This window comes from Rutilus rutilus (genome assembly GCF_951802725.1).
Source record: "Rutilus rutilus genome assembly, chromosome: 17".
Classification (NCBI taxonomy): Eukaryota; Metazoa; Chordata; class Actinopteri; order Cypriniformes; family Leuciscidae; genus Rutilus; species Rutilus rutilus.
The window spans coordinates 37504462-37522147 of record NC_140230.1 but is presented as its reverse complement, the minus strand read 5'-3'; the positions used below and the strand labels follow the sequence as shown (position 1 = coordinate 37522147).

Below are 17686 nucleotides of genomic sequence, written 5' to 3'. Positions count from 1 at the left end.
TGTGCTGATTTAACTGCTGACAGTGTGAACTCTTGTTTATCATTCCTACGGAGCGTTCATGAATCGGGTCAGAGTGAGATCACACTGACACTCTGAACTGCACTAAGTGTTACTCAAACTGTAAAGTAAAACAAATTATGGTGCGGGTCGAAGCGATCGGTGACCGCGGTCAGGCCTGATCCTGCGCTTCCCGGCCGTTTGAAGCCGGATTCCCTTACGAAAACACGGCCAATCAAAGGCTGAAGTCAATTTGAGCAGCTCTTCCTCCTCCAGAGGCTGGCGAGAGGAAATGACATCATTCCTCAGATCTCTGCGCTGTGACTCATCAGGAAGCAGCGGCTCGACCCCTTTATTTGCACAACAGCCCTTTTCCAGCGCGACCTTCAGGAGACGCCAAAACAGCGGCTCGCGCTCATCAAAGCAGCCGCGCACGTGTTCCCGCTCATCCGACGCAACCGGACAAGAGCTGAAACACACGACCTGAACAAGATTAGATGTGCTGCAAACGGCTGACACACACATGCATCATGTGGAGGAACCAGATCTTCACATCACCATGGAAACCAGCGCAAACAAGCGAGTCGTTCTCACACCCATCCACGCCAGCGGCCGTAACTCAACCGGGGAATTATGGATGTGCGGCTATAATTGCGACGGGCCGCCAGGGGCTCGTTCACATGACATCATCACGGCCCGAAGGAGTGTGTTTCTGTGTCCAAACAGCAAGTGTGTGAAAGAGGCATGAGGACGAGCAAGATTTATGCATTATCTGTGTGTGAGCGTGTTTACTGCAACAATTAACTGTGTGTGTGTGTGTGTGTGTGAGTGTGTGACTGTGTGAGAGAGAGTGTGTGTGTGTGTTAGGGTTTGGCAGCAGCTACTGTGATGACCCCACCCCCCCCCACAGGAACAGACAGGAAGTGGAATGTCCGCCCAGATTCGGTCCAGATTGGTGCTAATGGTCTCCATACTGGCGTCCGCAGCCCTGAAGTCATTCGCATGCCACACGAGTCCCGGTGGAGACGCGCAGTCAACGCCCCTCACCGCAGTGCACTGTGGGAAAACAGCCTGAGCGTTCACTGACTCAAAACACTGGCGTAATAAAAACCATCCGTCTCAAACGGCACAGATTAAAACAAGAGCAGCAGACGCTCCACCAGGACTCAAACCCACAGAGAACAGCAGCGCGTCAGAGCGACCGGACAAACACTCTCGGCCCGACGGACCACGAGACGACGACGATAGGACGGCACTGACCCTGTGGCCGCGGACACACACACACACACACACACACACAGACAGAGACGCGGCTGCTGCGGTGTGTTAGTGTGTCTGAGAGACTCTGGACACATTCAGACTGAAGCCGCAGGAACAGGAAACTTACAGCAGATACAGACACACATTGTGTTCAAGGAGAGGGAAAAACCCACGAGTCTCTAGTGCTGCATGTGTGTGTCTGTGTGAGAGTGTGTGTGTGTGTGTGTGTGTGAGAGAGTGTGTGGCACAATAGTTGCTGTTCACATTCAAGCATTACCTCTCACTCACACACACACACGGAGATCACTAAAATTAATATTAAAGAGGTGTGTGAACTTGCAAGTACGATGTCAGGCACTGTAATTTGCTCTGGCCCCCTTCTTGTTCGGAGGAGTGATGAGATAGATAGTAGATTGTGCCCACTCAATGGCTGGCTGTCGAAGTGGTGTCCGCAAAATAATATAGAATTCATAGACAATTGGAAAAGTTTTTGGGGCAGACCTGACCTGTTGAAAAGAGATGGTATTCATCCCTCCTGGGATGGTGCTGCTCTTCTCTCTAGTAATATGGCATATAGTCTTAGAGCTCAAACATGACAATCTGGGGCTCAGGTCAGGAAGCAGACAGACTGGCTAAACCGACCTGGTGACTTTAATATACATGTAGATAACACTTAGAGACATTCTGAACTCTATTGGAGTTAGACAACATGTGTCAGGACCCACTCATTGTCGTAATCATACTCTAGATCTAATATTATCACACGGAATCAATGTTGATGCGGTTGAAATTCTGCCACTAAAGATTGCTTTATTAATAATCTATAATCTTCTTTATTAATAATCTTCCTGATCAGTTTCATCATCTCAGCATCCCAGATAGCTTAGAAGAACTAGATATTACGACAGAAACGTTTAACTCTCTCTGGAGCATGGCATTAGTTTTCACTGTTGTGCTGACGATACTCAGCATCAGAGCATGTGAGCGGAGTGGAGCGGTGAGAATCTCCGCTCATCGCTCACTGAACTGTTCACCCCTCCGCTCCCCCGCTCAAAGCTACATCAGGCCGCTCCGCTCATTTTCGCTCAGCGCTCAACGCAGTTTGCTTCGCGCTCCACTCAAATCACTCCCCGCTCGCTCCAAAAAAGGAAAAAAAATCTACATGTATATCACTTGTAGCGGTCCCCAACCTTTTTTGCGCCACGGACCGGTTTAAAATCAGACAATATCAGACACGGACCGGCCTTCAAGGTGTGTGGCGGATAAATACAACAAAAATGATTAAAATGATACGACTGGCATAAAAACTGGGGTATTTTTTTAAATAGCCTATAATAATAAACGTGAATCCAATGTGTAGGCTTACTCGCAACTTTATTAACAGCGTCCTCTAACATCGCGCAGGCAAATGAGAAAGTCTGAAAACAAACAAAATGCCCCCAAAAGAAAAAAAATCTCTATGTTTTCAGTGCTGATGCGTTCACGTAACATGTAAGGGCACCTAAAAGCTGTCACAACGAACCGGCAAAATGATTATGAATATGTAAAATATAGCAGAAGACATTTTAATTTTTTTATGTCTGTCGGCTGGAAAGATGCTGACTCGTGATCTTCGCAGTAGTGAACGCGCCTGAGAGAAATGCACATTTCATACGGGAGAGCAGTCTGTTTTCTTTCGTTTTGAATTGTTCTGTTTAAAAGTAGACATTTCAAGCTTTATATATATGTCTCAGGTGTGTGAGGCAAGTAGGCTATACGCTGAGTTTCGGTTCATTCATGAGACAAACTCCAGGTTCACGCCGGCGCCTTCGTATCGTGGTTATCTATTTTCTAATATATTTAGCCTACTTCTTATTAAATCCAGACAATGGTTGATGAAACCTTGATTAAAATTAAGATACAATTAATACAAAACGAAATTAATTTTAAAGACAGGCTTTGTGCTTTCTGTCTGAGGTCTGAGTGAAAGTTTTAAAGCAGTCTTATGCCGCTTTCAGAGCGCTCACGTCCGTAATGGAGAACTGTCCCGTCCATAAATTTTTTTTTTTTTTTGTATAAATTTCTAAATAAATGTGACTTATAGTCCAGTGCGAGGCTAGGCCTATGTTTTTTCTTCTTCATGGCGCATTTTTTGACTGATGCGCCTTATAGGCTACTCCGGAGCGACTTATATTGATAGGCTACACCTGTATGAATTCTCATTTTACTTTTTGAACTCCATTATTGAGCCGAGTTTTGCCTGAAAATAGTCTACTGTTGATGACTGTGCAAGACAAATGGATTCAGGGTCAGGCTTGACTGAGCATGCTTCAGACTCGTGGTGTGAGCGGAGCGGAGCGAAATTGGAGCGGGAAATGCGACGCTCCGTCCTTCTGAAATTGCCGCTCTGCGCTCTGTCCAAGATCCGCCCGCTCGCGCTCCCCGCTCGCTCCCGCTCCACTCCGCTCACATGCTCTGCTCAGCATGCATAGGTGATATAAAAATTTGGATGACTAGTAATTTCCAACTACTTCATTCTGAAAAAATAAGAGTTCCTAATGACTGGACCAAAAACTTCCTCACGTAATAACCTAGAACCTGTCTAACACTTGATGGCTGCTCTGTCAAGTCTTCGTCGTCGGTTAGGAATCTGGGTGTGCTCTTTGATACCAATCTTTCATTTGAAAGTCACTTGTCTAGCATCTGTAAAACCTTGACACACACACACTCACTCACTCACTCACTCACTCACTCACTCACTCACTCATTCCCTCACACACACACACACACACACACACACACACACACACACACACACACACACACACACACACACACACACACACTCACTCACTCACTCACTCACACACACACTCACTCATTCCCTCACACACACTCACTCACACACACACTCATTCCCTCACACACACTCACACACTCACCCCGGTTTCACACCGCAAGCGTGAGCAGCGCGTATTTTTTTCGGTGTCCATGTTAATCAATGAGTGCATTCACACCGGGAGCAGGAGCAGCGCGTGAGCGTCGAGCAGGAGCGTCGCGTGAACAGCAGTGCAGTGGGGGTTTCGGCGTCCGGTCTAATTTTTGCTGTGCTGCTCACGCTCAATTGAAGTGAAAGAACACTTTTGATGCTTTTGATGGACAAAATAAATGTGATTTAACACAAAACGTGCCCAAAATGCACAGAATAAGCATGTCAAGAGTTTTAACAACAATGCCAATGTCTAGTGTTTTAACAATTATGCCAGAAAAGAAAATTAAGTATAACAAATATGTATTTACCCATTTAAACTTTTTAATTATTCGTTTTGGGTGAAAGTAAGGTGTATTATTATAAAAACAAAAATGCTGAAAGACCCATTGTTTGAAATGGTTATATTGTCTGCCAAACACGGTTTGCAGCCGCTGCTGTGACGCTGTACTACGCTTCCAGTGTGAATACTCGCGGGAGTCTGCTGCTGCAGTGATGATGTAGTTGCGCGGATGCGCCGCTCACGCTTGCGGTGTGAAAGAGGGGTCACACACTCACTCATTCCCTCACACACACTCACTCACTCACTCACACACACACACTCACTCACACAACACACACTCACTCATTCACTCACTCCCTCACACAACACACACTCACTCACTCACTCACTCACTCACTCACTCACTCACTCACTCACTCACTCACTCACTCACTCACACAACACACACTCACTCCCTCCCTCACACACACACACACTCACTCACTCACTCACTCCCTCCCTCTCTCACACACACTCACTCACTCCCTCCCTCTGTCACACACACTCACTCACTCACTCACTCACTCACTCACACAACACACACTCACTCACACAACACACACTCACTCACACAACACACACTCACTCACTCACTCACTCACACAACACACACTCACTCACACAACACACACTCACTCACTCACTCACTCACACAACACACACTCACTCACTCACTCACTCACTCACTCACACAACACACACTCACTCACACACTCACTCCCTCCCTCTCTCACACACACACACTCACTCACTCACTCCCTCCCTCTGTCACACACACTCACTCACTCACTCACTCACTCCCTCCCTCCCTCCCTCACACACTCACTCCACTCACTCCCTCCCTCACACACACACACACACACACACACACACACACACACACACACACTCACTCACTCACTCACTCACTCACTCACTCACTCACTCCCTCCCTCTCTCACACACACTCACTCACTCCCTCCCTCTGTCACACTCACTCACTCACACACTCACTCACACAACACACACTCACTCACTCATTCACTCACTCCCTCACACAACACACACTCACTCACTCACTCACTCACTCACTCACTCACTCACTCACTCAACACACACTCACTCACTCACTCCCTCCCTCACACACACACACACTCACTCACTCACTCCCTCCCTCTCTCACACACACTCACTCACTCCCTCCCTCTGTCACACACACTCACTCACTCACTCACTCACTCACACTCACTCACACACACTCACTCTCTCACACACTCATTCCCTCACACATACACACACACTCACTCACTCACTCACACACTCACTCATTCCCTCACACATACACACACACACTCACTCACTCACACACACACACACTCACTCATTCCCTCACACACACTCACTCACTCACACAACACACACTCAGATACACACATACACAGTCAGTCAGACAGACACACACACACACACACACCTGTGGGGATTTGTGTGTTCTCCAGCTGTACTGGTGGCTCTGGTTGCTCTGTAACAGGATGTTCTCGTCTGTGTCGACCTGTCCGAAGCGCAGCACCTCCTGTGTGTCGTTACAGATGATGTAATGGCAGAACACCACCTCCTCAGCGCCCGACACACCGTTCTGAAACACAACACACACAACCGTTCAATCATTCCTCCAGTGAACATCCCTCTGACTGCCCACAGGACACGAGAACACCTGCGTGCGAGTGTGTGAGACGCGTTCACACTGGAGTCTGTCTGACGGTGTGAGACCGGTTTGATGAAAGTCCAGTTCCTGTGCAGGTCTGAACTCTGACCCGCTACTGATGATGTACATTGTCTCATGACAGTCTGATGCTTTTCATGTTGCTGCTCGTCCCTGAGTGTGTTCACACTCTCACTCACACACACACACGCGCGCATTACTGGAAACACATCAGCAGCATCTCCAAACTCTGAGTCAGAGCAACATTTCCCACCATCCTCTCCTCTCCCACTGAGTGGATGAGCTGTTATTGGCCGTGTTGTGTGTGTGTATGTGTGTGTGTGTGTCAGAGCAGCACCGATGAGTGTGTGTGTTTTTATAGAGAAACACAGTAACACTCCACGGGAAGACACTGTAATCCTCTCACATTTACACAGTCACATGATACAGTGATGAAAGAGTCACTGACTGTCAATCACATATAAACACACCCAGTAAACGCACAGAACTCTGGGACAGATCATATTAAACAGCTCTTTAATTCTGCTCCACAATCTCAGTCTGAGCACATGTGACTGTCTGTCAGGACGCTCCAGCACACGCGCGCGCGTGTGTGTGTGGGTTTGCACAACTAGTTAGTGCATCAGTGTTGACTGCATGTAAATGAGAGTGTGAGCTGATGCTGAAACTGAAGCTGGTTCATTACTGCTGCTTTCACAGGTCTGTATGCAAACGACACAAACAAACTCCAACACACTTGTGCTTAAATAACAACAAGTGCTTCTTTTAAAACTTCAACAGAGCCACACACTTACTCAGAGGCCTTGCTTCCAGAAGTATTTTTCCCATAGGGATTTTTAAGAGTTATAAGCCATGAAACAAACCAACCAGGAGGAGAATCACAACATTACAAACTTTTAAACAAAAAAGTATATATTTTTTTAAATCAGAAAAAAAATACAAGACTTAACAGCTTTAATGAAGCAGAGAATTACAAGTTGCGAATGACCTCATCAAATTAAAAACAATACATTATTATAAAACTATAGATTTAAATATGTTGGCAATGTATATCCAAACAGTGTATATTATGTTTATTGCAAAATATTTCAGTATATTTGAGACTTGATTACATTGTTCGCAGTGCTTCATGGGAACAGGCAGAGCTAATGTGGCATAATTTGCTCGCCGTGATTCACTGATCGGTGGAGATTTCTTTGCAGAATCATGGGTAATGTAGTTTTTCACCAGGACTTGCACTGTTAAATGTCATTATTTAAACATAAGTAGAAATAATGTGCCCTGACGGCTCTAACACAAGCATAAACCATCAATTAACAACCTCGTAGTTCACAATAGGACTGTCTTAGGTTAGTGTTAAAGGGGACATATCATGAAAATCTGAGTTTTCCCGTGTGTAAGTGCTATAATCGGGTCCCCGGTGCTTCTACCAACACAGAAAACATGAAAAGTGAAACCCAGTAACTTTGTTCTGGTGAGCCTTTCTCTGCAAGCATGTCAAAAAATAAGCCAATCAGATTTCGCCCCCCTTCTGACGTATGAAGAGGATCTTATTATAATATTACCGGCCCTTAATCTGCACGTTTACACACACCAGCCGACATTTGGTTCCACAAGCGACAACAGAGACCAGTTCTAACGCAATGATAAAGATCCAGTAAAGCCTGAAACTGTTCTGTGGTTGAGCACAGACGAGCACTGAACACTATTGACCAGAACATGTCACCGCTGTCTTATAAACACCTCAGGAACTGTGGACACTTGTGGAGAAGTTCAACATGATGATGAGATGATCAATGTAACTCCACAACAACTACAGAAATGTCTCCACTAACATTCAGAAACTCTTCCTGAGTCTCTCCGTAAGGCTGCACTCGCTACTGGTTATTCTGGGATTCTGGATGAGTGAGATTGGCCTGTTTTGTTATTGCCGGAGTTTCTGAAACTTGTGTAAAGACTCCGCCCTCTTCTGAACGGAGGCGGAGCTAAAGCTCATTTGCATTTAAAGGGACACACACTAAAACGGCGCGTTTTTGCTCACACCCAAAAAGGGGCAAATTTGACAAGCTGTAATAAATGATCTGGTATTTTGAGCTGAAATTTCACAGAGACATTCTGGGGACACCAGAGATTTATATTACATCTTGAAAAAAGGTTACTTCAGGAACCAGCTGTTGTGCTCTATTCCACTCTCCTGTTCATGTCATGATGGACAGCGTCAGAACTCGTCAGAACTGTCTCACTCTCACTTGTCTCACTCTCACCTGTCTCCAGGCCTGCAGCGCCCGGTCCAGTGTGTGTACGGCGTACTGGCCGACAGCGGCCCTCAGCGGCTGCAGCGTGGCGTCACAGTGCAGCGTGTGTTGAGAGCGTGTGTGTGTGTGTGTGGCGTGTCCCTGCATGCCGACGGGCTGAAGGATGGGCAGAAGCGTGAGGTTTCGGTACTCCAGCAGCCGGCAGCTCAGCGTGGACGAGAAGCTGAGCTCATGACAGCACTGAGACACGTCACTCCACTGACGCACAAACACACACGGCTCACGCACACACACCACCGCAAACTCCTGATCCTGAGGCAACTTCCTGTCCGGGAGGAAGGGGCGGAGCTTCTGGCATGACACTGCAAAAGAGTCAAATTAGAGAAGAGAATAAAATCAGTACAATTTAAGTGCTTATTTTGATTGTTTTTATTCTAAAATTATTCATTTTAATTTGACCTTTTTATGGTTTAATTAATTTTTAGTAAGTGTTATTTTTAAATTATTTGACATTGTTAAAATTTAATTAATAATTAGCTTTACATCAACTCGTGAGTTTGTAAAACCCTTATTTGAACTAACACACACACACACACTCACTCACTCACACACTCACACACACACACACACACACTCACTCACTCACACACTCACACACACACACACACACTCACTCACACACAAACTGTCTCACACACACGCACACGCGCGCATACACACACACACACACACACACACACAGTCTCCTACTCACTGACTCACACACACTCACTCACACACTCACACACACACACACACCTGTGCCCAGCTGGTCTAGGTTGTGACAGAAGTGCAGCTCCAGGTAGGCCAGTCGTAAGGAAACACCGACTGACGGCACGAACCACGGCGCGAAACAGGAGTCGACTCGCGTACATGCGGCCAGAGCGGTGGGACACACCAGCTGCTCACAGGGCACCTGGGACCCAGACTCACTGTCCGAACTACACACACACATACACACAGACACGATTACACACGCCTCTAAAACACACACACTCACATAAAACACACTTACCTCTCGTCTCCACCATCACTGGTGCTGTTGAGCACCACCCTCCAGAGGTCAGAGGTCACCAGGTCAGTCTGGTGTGTGTTGGGGGTCAGAGTGGGTAGGGTCAGCTCACACACGCTGCTCTCTGATAGGCTGAACTCTCTATACGGCACAAACGCTCGCCGCAGCTCGTCCCAGTACTCCAGACTGCATGGCACCTACACACAGACATGATCTAAAAGGACTGATGCTTCATCAGACGAATGAAACATTCATCATTATCATGAGCAGCTGCAAGAGAACACGAGGAACCTGGTGTGTTTTCATCTCTTCAGGTCACAAACGCTCTTCAAACACAAATACAGTGTTTGTCCGCATAAAACTGAGCAAAAACACAAACTGAGAGACTTTCAGTGAGTCATGATGAATGACTGACACTGGACAAAAGAGTGAAAGAGAACATAAACAACACACTGTCTGTCTCTCAGTCTGTCTGTCTGACTCTGGTGTGAAATCTGTTCCTCTTAACAAAATGGCGACAGTCACTGCTTTACGAGCGTTTCTTGTAAAACGGCAGAAATCAAATCACAGGATCAATTAAATTAGCCTTTTTGAATCTGCAATAAATGGAACAAATTTAATTCTGAGCTAAAAATAATTAAATATGAATCATGAGCTGGTTTTATGTGTGTGTGTGTGTGTGTGTGTTGTGGCACACTCCTGACAGCACTAATGCAGTGTTCATCTGCAGCACTAATGCAGCACTAATGCAGTGTTCATCTGCAGCACTAATGCAGCACTAATGCAGTGTTCATCTGCAGCACTAATGCAGCACTAATGCAGTGTTCATCTGCAGCACTAATGCAGCACTAATGCAGTGTTCATCTGCAGTACTAATGCAGCACGAATGCAGTGTTCATCTGCAGCACTAATGCAGTGTTCATCTGCAGCACTAATGCAGCACTAATGCAGTGTTCATCTGCAGCACTAATGCAGCACTAATGCAGTGTTCATCTGCAGCACTAATGCAGCACTAATGCAGTGTTCATCTGCAGCACTAATGCAGCACTAATGCAGTGTTCATCTGCAGCACTAATGCAGCACTAATGCAGTGTTCATCTGCAGTACTAATGCAGCACTAATGCAGTGTTCATCTGCAGCACTAATGCAGCACTAATGCAGTGTTCATCTGCAGCACTAATGCAGCACTAATGCAGTGTTCATCTGCAGTACTAATGCAGCACTAATGCAGTGTTCATCTGCAGCACTAATGCAGCACTAATGCAGTGTTCATCTGCAGCACTAATGCAGTGTTCACCTGCAGCACTAATGCAGCACTAATGCAGTGTTCACCTGCAGCACTAATGCAGCACTAATGCAGTGTTCACCTGCAGCACTAATGCAGCACTAATGCAGTGTTCACCTGCAGCACTAATGCAGTGTTCATCTGCAGCACTAATGCAGCACTAATGCAGTGTTCACCTGCAGTACTAATGCAGCACTAATGCAGTGTTCACCTGCAGTACTAATGCAGCACTAATGCAGTGTTCACCTGCAGCACTAATGCAGCACTAATGCAGTGTTCACCTGCAGCACTAATGCAGCACTAATGCAGTGTTCACCTGCAGCACTAATGCAGCACTAATGCAGTGTTCACCTGCAGCACTAATGCAGCACTAATGCAGTGTTCACCTGCAGCACTAATGCAGCACTAATGCAGTGTTCACCTGCAGCACTAATGCAGTGTTCATCTGCAGCACTAATGCAGCACTAATGCAGTGTTCATCTGCAGCACTAATGCAGCACTAATGCAGTGTTCATCTGCAGCACTAATGCAGTGTTCACCTGCAGCACTAATGCAGTGTTCATCTGCAGCACTAATGCAGCACTAATGCAGTGTTCATCTGCAGCACTAATGCAGTGTTCATCTGCAGCACTAATGCAGTGTTCACCTGCAGCACTAATGCAGTGTTCATCTGCAGCACTAATGCAGCACTAATGCAGTGTTCATCTGCAGCACTAATGCAGTGTTCACCTGCAGCACTAATGCAGTGTTCACCTGCAGCACTAATGCAGTGTTCATCTGCAGCACTAATGCAGCACTAATGCAGTGTTCATCTGCAGCACTAATGCAGTGTTCATCTGCAGCACTAATGCAGTGTTCACCTGCAGCACTAATGCAGTGTTCATCTGCAGCACTAATGCAGCACTAATGCAGTGTTCATCTGCAGCACTAATGCAGTGTTCATCTGCAGCACTAATGCAGTGTTCACCTGCAGTACTAATGCAGCACTAATGCAGTGTTCACCTGCAGTACTAATGCAGCACTAATGCAGTGTTCACCTGCAGCACTAATGCAGCACTAATGCAGTGTTCACCTGCAGCACTAATGCAGCACTAATGCAGTGTTCACCTGCAGCACTAATGCAGCACTAATGCAGTGTTCACCTGCAGCACTAATGCAGCACTAATGCAGTGTTCACCTGCAGCACTAATGCAGTGTTCATCTGCAGCACTAATGCAGCACTAATGCAGTGTTCATCTGCAGCACTAATGCAGTGTTCACCTGCAGCACTAATGCAGCACTAATGCAGTGTTCATCTGCAGCACTAATGCAGTGTTCATCTGCAGCACTAATGCAGTGTTCACCTGCAGCACTAATGCAGTGTTCATCTGCAGTACTAATGCAGCACTAATGCAGTGTTCATCTGCAGTACTAATGCAGCACTAATGCAGTGTTCATCTGCAGCACTAATGCAGCACTAATGCAGTGTTCATCTGCAGCACTAATGCAGTGTTCATCTGCAGTACTAATGCAGCACTAATGCAGTGTTCATCTGCAGCACTAATGCAGCACTAATGCAGTGTTCACCTGCAGTACTAATGCAGCACTAATGCAGTGTTCATCTGCAGCACTGATGCAGTGTTCCTCTGCAGTACTAATGCAGCACTAATGCAGTGTTCATCTGCAGCACTGATGCAGTGTTCATCTGCAGTACTAATGCAGCACTAATGCAGTGTTCATCTGCAGCACTAATGCAGCACTAATGCAGTGTTCATCTGCAGCACTAATGCAGTGTTCATCTGCAGTACTAATGCAGCACTAATGCAGTGTTCATCTGCAGCACTGATGCAGTGTTCATCTGCAGTACTAATGCAGCACTAATGCAGTGTTCATCTGCAGCACTGATGCAGTGTTCATCTGCAGCACTGATGCAGTGTTCATCTGCAGCACTAATGCAGCACTAATGCAGTGTTCATCTGCAGCACTAATGCAGTGTTCATCTGCAGTACTAATGCAGCACTAATGCAGTGTTCATCTGCAGCACTAGTGCAGCACTAATGCAGTGTTCACCTGCAGTACTAATGCAGCACTAATGCAGTGTTCATCTGCAGCACTGATGCAGTGTTCATCTGCAGCACTAATGCAGCACTAATGCAGTGTTCATCTGCAGTACTAATGCAGCACTAATGCAGTGTTCATCTGCAGCACTAATGCAGTGTTCATCTGCAGTACTAATGCAGCACTAATGCAGTGTTCATCTGCAGCACTAGTGCAGCACTAATGCAGTGTTCACCTGCAGTACTAATGCAGCACTAATGCAGTGTTCATCTGCAGCACTGATGCAGTGTTCATCTGCAGCACTAATGCAGCACTAATGCAGTGTTCATCTGCAGTACTAATGCAGCACTAATGCAGTGTTCATCTGCAGCACTAATGCAGCACTAATGCAGTGTTCATCTGCAGCACTAATGCAGCACTAATGCAGTGTTCATCTGCAGCACTAATGCAGCACTAATGCAGTGTTCAGCTGCAGCACTAATGCAGCACTAATGCAGTGTTCATCTGCAGCACTAATGCAGCACTAATGCAGTGTTCACCTGCAGTACTAATGCAGCACTAATGCAGTGTTCATCTGCAGCACTGATGCAGTGTTCATCTGCAGTACTAATGCAGCACTAATGCAGTGTTCATCTGCAGTACTAATGCAGCACTAATGCAGTGTTCATCTGCAGCACTAATGCAGTGTTCATCTGCAGCACTAATGCAGTGTTCATCTGCAGCACTAATGCAGTGTTCATCTGCAGCACTAATGCAGTGTTCATCTGTAGTACTAATGCAGCACTAATGCAGTGTTCATCTGCAGTACTAATGCAGCACTAATGCAGTGTTCAGCTGCAGCACTAATGCAGTGTTCATCTGCAGCACTAATGCAGTGTTCATCTGCAGCACTAATGCAGTGTTCATCTGCAGCACTAATGCAGCACTAATGCAGTGTTCATCTGCAGCACTAATGCAGCACTAATGCAGTGTTCATCTGCAGCACTAATGCAGTGTTCATCTGCAGTACTAATGCAGCACTAATGCAGTGTTCATCTGCAGCACTGATGCAGTGTTCATCTGCAGTACTAATGCAGCACTAATGCAGTGTTCATCTGCAGTACTAATGCAGCACTAATGCAGTGTTCATCTGCAGCACTAATGCAGTGTTCATCTGCAGCACTAATGCAGTGTTCATCTGCAGCACTAATGCAGTGTTCATCTGCAGCACTAATGCAGTGTTCATCTGCAGTACTAATGCAGCACTAATGCAGTGTTCAGCTGCAGCACTAATGCAGTGTTCATCTGCAGCACTAATGCAGCACTAATGCAGTGTTCATCTGCAGCACTAATGCAGCACTAATGCAGTGTTCATCTGCAGCACTAATGCAGCACTAATGCAGTGTTCAGCTGCAGCACTAATGCAGTGTTCATCTGCAGCACTAATGCAGCACTAATGCAGTGTTCATCTGCAGCACTAATGCAGCACTAATGCAGTGTTCAGCTGCAGCACTAATGCAGTGTTCATCTGCAGCACTAATGCAGCACTAATGCAGCACTAATGCAGCGCTCACCTGCAGTACGTCTCCGAGATCGGCCGTGCTGATGTCCGGGTCATCGGTGGTGTTGAAGGGAACAGGTGTGATTCTGAGAAACGTGATCACGCGTGGTTCAGGATATCGCCACAGCATCACGCCTGAAGACTCCTCCGTCTCCCTCCAGAACACCACCTCATGAGGCGACGGCAGCTTCTGGCACGCTGAGAGACAGGCAGACAGATGTCATCACACACACTTATGAAAGTTTATGAAGCTGTAACACGTGTGTGTGTGTGTGTGTGTGTGTGTGATACCTGAGTCCTGGATGTACTGGAAGAGGCCTGTGCGCAGGTCATCAGACGAGTGTTCTGATTGGGCAAGGCGAGGGGTGGGCGGGGGAGTAGAGAGGACGGGCTTATCGCTAGACTCTGCCTCCGTTCTGCTAATCTGACTCCAGTAGTTCTGCAGCTCCTCTTGGATCTCAGACAAACAGTTAAACTGCTGCTGCCCCCAAAACACCTGTGACAGACAGACAGACAGATGACAGACAGACAGATAGACAGATGACAGACAGATGACAGACAGACAGACAGACAGATAACAGACAGACAGATGACAGACAGACAGATGACAGACAGACAGACAGATGACAGAGAGACATAGTAAAAATACAGAACGTTTTCTGTGAGGGTTAGTGTGTGGGTTAGGTTTAGGTAACAGAATTTATAACTAGCTGTATATAAAAACAATACATGTCTATGCAATGTCTCCAGTTAGATAGCTACGTAGGTGTGTGTGTGTGTGTGTGAGAGTGTGAGTGCTTGGCTTGAATCCGCTGGAATCTCTGACTCAGAATGATTCTGTGTGTCTCTGACTAACAGTGAACAGGAACATTAGGGGATTTCTGCATGTTCAGCGGCCACACTCACAGAGTTTACGGAGATGAGCACATGTTGTGTTCAATAGAACGGCATGCAGGACACACACGTGTGGAGAGTGAGAAGACATGCAAACAGAAGCATGTGTCCTGTTACCTGCAGCAGTCCTCCCTTCATGTCAATCAGCACTCTCGGGGGTCCAGGTGAGTCGGGGGCGGAGCTTCCGCTGTGTCTGCACCAATGAGCCTCCAGATCCCCACTGCAGGAAAACGGTCCCACAAACACAGAGCTTCGGTCCTTCAGACCCGTTCGGACCAACACGTCCTCACACTGAACCGACAGACTGACCTCCTTAAACCCGTCTGGAGAGAGAACAATGACAGACAGGGATCACACTCACAGATCTGTGTTCGCTCGTGTTCGATGACTCTAAATCTGTGTTCGCACGTGTCCGATGACTCTCTGTGTTTGCTAATGGTCGGCGCTCCCGGCGCATGGTCTAAAAGGGTTGTCCCTATTCTCTTAATGAGTAATGGGTGTGTTTTGAGATTTACGTGCATTAAACCATTTAGAGTCTCATCTCCCACTCCCTTTAAATGCCAGTTGCACTCGCCCCATGGTGGATTCGCTATTTACATGACAGAGTTTGATAGTGGAAAGACCGAACGCGTCTCCAGAGCGCAAACGGAACTGTGTGTGTGTGAGTGAGGTAAAAGTGCGATCTACGGGACAAGCCGGATTCACCATATTTTTACGTACACAATAATAATCTTTTACATTGTAATCCTTTTATTTTAAATATTTGGCCTGTTTGTGTGCTGCTGTGCGTCCTGTGTGTTTAATAAGCAGAGTGTGTGTTTAACAAGCGTTGTGGACCCGTCTATAGGCGCACATTACTAAGGCGCTCATTAAATAACAAAAAAAATATTGCGCCATTGACTTTAGACCAGGGTTCAGTTGGTCAACGGCTCAGTCTATTTCTGTTCCTCAAAATAGCAACGGTCCATCAATGCGCCAGAACACACTCGTTCTCAGACCAGCAGCGGCACAAATGCATTTGCTATTTAAACAACGTGGCGCTGGACGTGAAAATGAAAACTGCGTCGGACTGAATCTAGCAAAAAACACTTGCGTCGCGCTTGGCGCTGCATTGCGTCGGGTGTGAGATAGGGCCCTACATCTGTGTTTGTTAGTGTTCGATGACTCTGAACTCTGAAGAAAACTTAAAGCAGCACATGTGCCAGAGCACGACTGCTGCCCTTCACGTGTGTGTATATCTGCTGTTCGTGACCAGGTGTCTGAGTGTGTTGCGGACACACAAGATTCGCTTCCTCTGATGGATCGTCCACACACACACACACACACACACGTCTCCATCTGGCACACACTCTGTGGCTCATCTCTGGCTCAATGATCGACAGGAGAGATTTAGGAGTGTGTGGTTTCTGTCTGGCAGCAGCATGACACGTCATAAATAACAGTGAACACACACACTTGCACACGCACTCGCACACACACTTGTATACGCACTCGCACAGTCACACACACACTAACACGCACTCGTACTAACACACACTCACACACAGATACACACACTCACACACACACACTCACTCACACACACACTCAAACACTTGCACACTCTAACGCACTTGCAAATCACACACATTTGCACACACACTTGTACGCACTCCTGCACGCACTTTGCAAACACACGCACTTTAACAGTCACACACGCACTTTAACAGTCACACACTCACATGCACACACTTACACACTTTCATACACACTTGTACACTCACTTACTCACACTCTCTTACACACACTTGCCCACACACACTCACACTCTCTCGCCCCCACACACACTTGCCCACACACACTCACACTCTCTCGCCCCCCACACACACCCACACACACACCCATACATGTTTACTTAAGTAAAGTGTATTTACTTTATTTTTATGACATTTTTACAAATGAGAACATCCTCAAAAGAGTAGTTTTTGTCAGGTTTAGCTCACTTCTGTACACAAATTTGTCCCCAAAATAAGGTTAAGTATGCACAAACACACACACACACACACACACACACACACACACACACACGCACGCCGGACTCCAGAAACTCACAGCACTCTGTTATTTCCACACCAATACAAACGCTCACATCCTCGTCTGCTGTTTACCAGTGTTTGGCCAAACTCTGTGTCGACTGTGTTTAATAAAAGCACATCAAACTCCGGGCGGAGAGAGAGAGTCCGTGTGGCTCGAGGCCGTCGCATGTCTCATGCTGCAGTTATGTCCAATCCAGTAAACAAGTGCAAATTGTTGAGGTTTTAATTAAAATTCTCAACAATATCTTTATCTGGAGAAACTCTATGAAAGCATCTGTTGAGCAGATGGACGGAGCACAC

At 46.6% G+C, this 17686-nt stretch overlaps 1 protein-coding gene across 2 annotated transcripts in view; it reads right to left on the bottom strand.

Annotated features, from left to right (window-relative positions):
• Positions 1–17686, bottom strand: part of vps13b (vacuolar protein sorting 13 homolog B) — a 186619-nt gene that overhangs the window by 25664 nt on the left and 143269 nt on the right. For both annotated transcript variants that reach the window (XM_084385522.1, XM_084385521.1), the window contains exons 37-43: positions 15429–15634; positions 14709–14913; positions 14431–14615; positions 9559–9752; positions 9303–9484; positions 8514–8866; positions 6001–6162 (exon numbers count right to left, since the gene is read on the bottom strand). In XM_084385522.1, the coding sequence (XP_084241648.1) occupies positions 6001–6162; positions 8514–8866; positions 9303–9484; positions 9559–9752; positions 14431–14615; positions 14709–14913; positions 15429–15634 (1487 nt within the window). The remainder of the gene's footprint in view (positions 1–6000; positions 6163–8513; positions 8867–9302; positions 9485–9558; positions 9753–14430; positions 14616–14708; positions 14914–15428; positions 15635–17686) is intronic.